Source organism: Pundamilia nyererei, unplaced genomic scaffold (genome assembly GCF_000239375.1).
Source record: "Pundamilia nyererei isolate P.nyererei 1_Seehausen unplaced genomic scaffold, PunNye1.0 scaffold00713, whole genome shotgun sequence".
Classification (NCBI taxonomy): Eukaryota; Metazoa; Chordata; class Actinopteri; order Cichliformes; family Cichlidae; genus Pundamilia; species Pundamilia nyererei.
Genome location: NW_005188114.1, coordinates 48,995 through 55,542, shown reverse-complemented (window position 1 = coordinate 55,542; position 6,548 = coordinate 48,995). Strand labels below are relative to the sequence as shown.

The 6,548-nt window shown below is 37.7% G+C and overlaps 1 protein-coding gene across 1 annotated transcript in view; it reads right to left on the bottom strand.

Annotated features, from left to right (window-relative positions):
* LOC102207302 (beta-1,4 N-acetylgalactosaminyltransferase 2-like) overlaps positions 1-2,901 on the bottom strand; it is a gene marked incomplete at its 5' end in the record, with an annotated part of 31,728 nt that extends 28,827 nt beyond the window's left edge. The window contains 4 exons of the mRNA XM_005754873.1: positions 1,123-1,189; positions 1,558-1,595; positions 2,474-2,583; positions 2,834-2,901. Of these exons, the coding sequence (XP_005754930.1) occupies positions 1,123-1,189; positions 1,558-1,595; positions 2,474-2,583; positions 2,834-2,901 (283 nt within the window). The remainder of the gene's footprint in view (positions 1-1,122; positions 1,190-1,557; positions 1,596-2,473; positions 2,584-2,833) is intronic.
* Between the last annotated feature and the right edge of the window lie 3,647 nt (positions 2,902-6,548).

Sequence of the window (6,548 nt, the reverse complement as noted above, 5' to 3'; positions counted from 1 at the left end):
GTGGGGGAACTTGCACAATCGGTGGCTGACTAAATCCTTTTTTGCCCCACTGTATACCTACAGTACATAAAAACAAAATTCACATGTTTTATGTGAATTTTATGTCAAACTAACGTGTTTAATCATGTGGGCTACAGAAAAGAATTAAGTTATAGATTACATTTATATGAAAAGCGTGTATACTTAATGCATTTGAATCATTACAACATTGTAACCATCTGCATATGTGTTTGAAAAAAAAGGCTTTGATTTTGCCAGCCCATTTGATTTCTCTGCCACCCTAAGAAAATTTCTCTAGATCCACACCTGCTGATTGTGCAAGCGTGAGAACAAGGACCCAGGTTCAGACACAAAAGGAGATAGAGCGGAGAGTTAAACCAAAAGTGAGACGTTTTATTTTAGCTGATAAACATGAATACAAAATAATGCGAGGCAAACTGGGCGACAAATTAAACTGCTACTAAACTAAACTGGGAAAACGAAACAAGATAACTGTGACTAATCACGATGACTATGATTTCTATGATGACTGTGACTACTATGAGTGCTATGACTAGACGTGGTGACACAGACGTTCTGACGAAGAGAAGACAATGAAAAACACAGACTAAAAACACACAAGGGGGGGGGATCAGGAATCACATAGGGAAACAGCTGACACGCATGAACCTAATAATGGGACAGGGGAAGTGAAACTAAATACAATGAACAAAGAAAACCAAGCTCTTTCAAAATAAGACAGGAGGCAGACAATACTGACTTGATAACAAGGGAGACTGGAACATAAGGGGTGACGACACAACAGGATCTAGATAAACAAGGACTAAAGAATTTCAAAATACAAAACAACTCAATCCTAACTAATGATAGAAACAACAAGAACTTAGCATGTCTTCTACAGTACATATCAATAATGCAAAATGAAGAGAAAATGCTGGGTCCCAGACCCAGCCCATGACAAGACTGCTGTAAATGTTTTATATTTCATATTTGTAAGAGATTGTTTTTCTTCTCCACATGGCTGAAAAGTTCTGACCCTTGCTGCTAATCTGGCGTGTGGTCCAAAAACCAATCAAACAAAAATGCCCCCTACAATATAGTCACTTATTTACTAAATCTCACCTTTGATGATTGTCTGTTCAGGTGTAATATTTGTGGTCAGGATGCCTTTAGACACACTTAAAGATACCTACAAAAGAAAGGCCTGAATAAATTTAAAAAGCACTCAGAATATCCATGCCTACCCCAGAATATCCTATACAGTCGTCTACAAAAAAAATAAACTGTGTATGAAATTATGCTATGTCAGTGTAACATTGGAATACCTATTGAAGATGGAAAGAAAGATGCTATTTTATACTGTACATCAGACCATAAGTGAGGTTTGTGTTTTTTCTTTCATTTATCCTAAAGCTGAATTACAGTCAGCCCCACACATTGACCACAAAATCAGGGAATCAGGGCCCTTAATGTTTGAAATGTATATGTTCAGGAGGCATCTTGTATGAACCAGCCAACCTGTACAGTTCATATTAGCTGTGAGGGAGAAACACCAACCTTGTAGCTGCTTCTGTTTTCTGCATGCAGCCCTAAACCTGAAATTAAAATGACATTACTTTTACATTGTCCTTTTATGGGAAGACTCCATGACACGTTGTTGAAGCATAAATGATCAACATGAATTCCTTAAAACCCTCATGCAACTGTCTTGTCTGTGAATATGTTGGCTGTAATACAGATTTAATTTTGCCATCTCATTTGCTGAGGTATAAGTTTGCTGGTCATTATCACTCTTGGTTAATTATCTTTTAATTATGTCTTAAACGTGGAAAATTCCTGAAATTACATGTTAATTTGACTCACTAATGACTCTAATTCAGAGGTATTACGGTAAAGTTTACTTAATAATCTGAGAAATACCACCAAATTTAGTCTCAGATCAACATTTATTAACCATTTTTCTAATAAAGTAGAAAGGGATTGTATAGGAATTTCTTTTACTTATGTATTAATCACATTATTTTATTGTGTGATGCCTTGGTGCCACTAGATTTAAACATGTTCCACACCCATACTGTAAGACAGATGGTGGGGGTCTAGTAAGGAAGTTGGGGGAAGCAGACACTCCACAGGAAGAGTCTTTTGTCTCTTCGAGGACTCTGGGAGGTAGCAAGGGAGTGTGAACCTTAAGGTGTGAAGCAGCTGTGTACTTTCTTTTGTTCCTGGAGAAGGTATTTAACTGAGAGCCATGTTAGGCTCTGAGAGACTCTGCTGACCGTCTGTCCCGCGGTCATGTAGGCTCTCCACAAGCTTGGTTGTCTGTTCTTTGTGTGTTTTGATTAAAGAATGTTAGCTACTGCTCGTCTGCAGGCTTTATTTAAATGGAAAACTTCCACAACAGAATATACAGCACATACACAACAATACAGACCACTGGTAAACTTGTCTGTTGCATATATTAGGCTTGGCATACCTGGTATGAGAGTAGAGGTCAAAGGCTGTACTATATAACCTTGAATAGGATACTGCAGAGGAGAGTTAGGCGAAGCAAACAGCAGTCTGGATAGTTCAGCAGACACCATCCTGATGAAGAGATGAAATGTGGGTAGATATAGAAACAGGTATCACCTTTTTACTAGTCGCTGACAGACTGCACTAAGCGAAGCAACTCTGCTGTTGAAGTGCAACACATTCTCACTCCCAAAGCGTAATATTTGATGCCAAATGTGTCTACATTAATTACAGTTTACAAAGATACCAACTGATTATGTTCAGTTACAAATGCCATTGCATTACTGTTAAAGTACACAACATTCATTCATCCACCCTCTACCTGGTTTTGTACTGTTGGAGGTCCTTAGCTCGCCGTTTAACAAGCTCTTCGTATTGATCCTTGGCTATATAATCTTTAAGAAGTTCTGAGCCTTTAGGGCAGGTACATTGATGAGCCAATGAAAAGTTCCTAGGAGAAACTGACCTGAAGAACAAAGGAAATACAGAACTCCTAAAGGGTCAAAATTCTCTTCTATATCACATTGTCATTTAAATCAAGTAGTTCAGATTTTATGGGAATTTGGGAGACTAGTCTAAAAAGTATTTTAATGATGCATTAAGGGTAACAAGACTGTTGCTTCATCTGGATAGCAGTATACCAACTTTCCTCAAATAAAATGCAGTTTCACCTCTGGTCAGCAACAAAAACACACAAACAAAGTGGTCATACAAAGCACTCTACATGTGCGTGTGGTGTGTGTTAAAGACAATTTAATGAAAACACTTTCAAACGCTGCCATATGAGGAGGGATTTACACACACACACACACACACACAGACACACACACACACAGACACACACATACAAATTATTACCTTAGTTTTGTTGCGCTGGAAAACTTGAACAGATTTTCATTAACGTTAGAGAAATATATGACATAGAAAACCATCAGGATGATCAGAGTAACAGCCACCAGCTGGAGCCTTGTGCTACTCAATGACATCTGCGGACATACACACACACAAACTCACGTTGTAGACAGTTTGCTAGCAAAGGACCTAAGGGCAAAGCTTGCAGTTCTAATGCTCCTGCCCCCAACAGCTGTCAGGTGGCAGATTATTTTTATTTATTTTAGTACTAAAGATGCAAAGTCAGCATCTGGTATAGGGAGAGTCATCTGGCATACCCAATGCATTTACATAAAATTTTTGCAGTAATAAATTTGGACACAAGAGTGATTGCTTCATATATTAATACTTAATACACATATTCTTAAAAAATGGTGCATCAACCAACTTGAAAAGCATTTTTTCCGCACACTGAAATCTGAGACAATGTTCGAACATCTAAAAATCCTGACATTTTAACTCCCCTTACATTTATATAAAAAATATTCACAGCGCAACAAAATGACTACACTTTCTCTTTTGCCTTTGATGTATCAAATTGATATAGTTTCACTAAAAGGCACGTAACTTTGTGCTGAACATTGGTGGGGTCAAGATCTCTGTCTAAATAAATAAATAAATCTTTTTAAATTGCCAGATGATTAAACATGCAACTGTTTTGCTGGTAATAGCTGAAACGAGTAAAGAAAATCAACAGCCTACTTATGCAAGATAATTCATAATTTTACTGGGGGGGTTATATTGGTTGGGTCTGATTATTGGGGGGTCATAACCCCCCTGGAAACTACACCCCTGCTCCATTATGTTGGCATGTGGCACTGAAGAAAATATTAATCAAACTAAATATAATATATAATCGTCTGCCCTTGTCTGCACAAATCTTTCCCTTTTTCTTTTAGTGTTAACTTTCACGTGGATGATATCTACAACAAAACTCTTGTTTATATACTTTTTATTTCTTTGGACAGAAATCAGGAGTAGTCATATAAGAGATGAAAATAAATTAACATTATAATTAATATCATAATTAACTGAATTCACATTTACATTTATTTATGTATATTTATGCCATATGTCATTGAAATTTTATTATTGTGTTAATGTGTTATTGTGTTAATGGTAACAGAATGAACAAAACTAATGATATTTAACCACTGGCTACAGTATAGAAATGATCCATGTCTTACCATTTCTTCCTTCTAAAGTCTCATTTATTCAGCATAAATATCCAAGACATTAAGGAGCCACGAAATCAAACAGCCTGAGTTTTGAAAAAAACCTCTTAAGAGTTCAGGGGCTGGACACTTGTGTACAGTGACTGAGGGGGTGTAGTTAACGAAAAACAGTCTGATGGGGGTGGAATCCTCATCAGACTGTTGAGACAGCACTAGCTTAACACTGCTATATCTGATTTTATCAGCTTATGTGCTTATAATATATGTTAACAACTGCATCAAAGATTCTGAATATCTCATAAAAATCACATTGTATTGCATGAAAATAAAATTAACTTCATAAAACACTTTGTTTGTTATCAGACATTAATAATCCTCACAATATTACATAAACAGCAAGTTCCTGGATTCACATATGAATGTAACATATGATTTCTTTAATGTTTTCACCCATGAGGAAAAATGAATTAAAAGGGAGAAACACATTTCACTGACATTTTCTGTTTCATCTGTATGCAGCACATTTGAACCATGCAAATGATACTGCAACCACAATGGATCCTGTTTTTCAGAACAGCTCACTGCATGCCTACCACATTTACCACTAAATGTTTCGTAAATAGATTATCTGTCTGGTGCATCAATAAAGATGTGAAAACCACGTCTAGAAACTGCACCACTTTTGTCTGATTGAGTTTCACTAAAGGCACAAGCAAGAGTTTTTCCACAAACTGTTGAACCACATTCTTTACAAACCGCGTCACTCTGAAAACAGAGCTCACTACAGACAGACAGGCAATCCCCGGACTGGAGCAGACTGCAAACGCGCCACCTCTACTTGACCATAAACCTGATTTATTTGTCAAAAAATGAGAGACAATTTGCAAGGTTTACGGGTCCAGCCGTGGTCGGTCCACGGATCCTGGGATGGAACAGAGAGAGAGAGAGAGAGAGAGTGGGCAGGGAGGTGGTTAGCTGGTGATTTCCTTCTTTACAGGTTTCAGCTAGCAGGCTAAAGGGAATGGTCCCAGCAGCATCCACAGTGCACAGGTGACATGAGGTTTAAGCAAACCAATTTCCAACAGTAAATTCAGACAAGTTCCTGTGTGGAAAGCAGAAAATCTGGGTAAATGGCAATAATATACTAAGGTTAAACAAAAACAAGACAGGGTTAACTGTTGACATAGCAGAGAGGATTATCTGGCAGAGGACTGTGGCTCCTGTCGGCCCCTCAAATATGGGTTCCTTCATTAAGAACAGGTGCAGGAAGGAATGAGCTGCCAGGAACTCCACCACAGGTTGAAGCAGAAGCTCCAGCTCAGAATGTCAACAGGGAGGAAATGGGGGGGGAAACCAAAAACAAAGCCTAACTCTGTTTCCACAGTGAGCAAACCCACGCATCACCTTCTTTCCTTCCAATGTCAGAGCAGGTCATCAAGACTGAGCTTTTGGTTTGTGAATTATTATTATTATAAGTCTGAGCTGGCTCCTTAAACAGGACGTGATTTTCTCCTCTGGAGTTGTCTACTATGGGCTCAAATTGTGGTCATAAATATTTTGTACTTGTAAATCAGTTTTGTACTTGTAAAGGATTTGTATGTGTAAAAAAGATTTGTATGTGTAAAAAAGATTTTTATGTGTGTAAAAAAGATTTGTGTGTGGACTTAGCCCAAAAAAAAAAACATGTGAAACTGCAAGTTACAATGACGAATTTTGACCCTATTTTTCTTTCTTTCATCTGATTGGTCAATGTCATGTCAATCACAAATTTAACAATCCAATCAGAGAACAGATGGGTTTGGCTGTCGGCAGGGCGCTTTTTTGAACTGCAGGTCCTTGAAGGGTAATACAGTTTGAAGCTGGAGGATCTCTATATAAATATCCGATAGCAGTTAGGTCCCCTAACTTTCAGCAGCTGTTGAAAGGATAAAGTTGTGGTATATCAGTAGTTAGAAATACCATCATTACTTT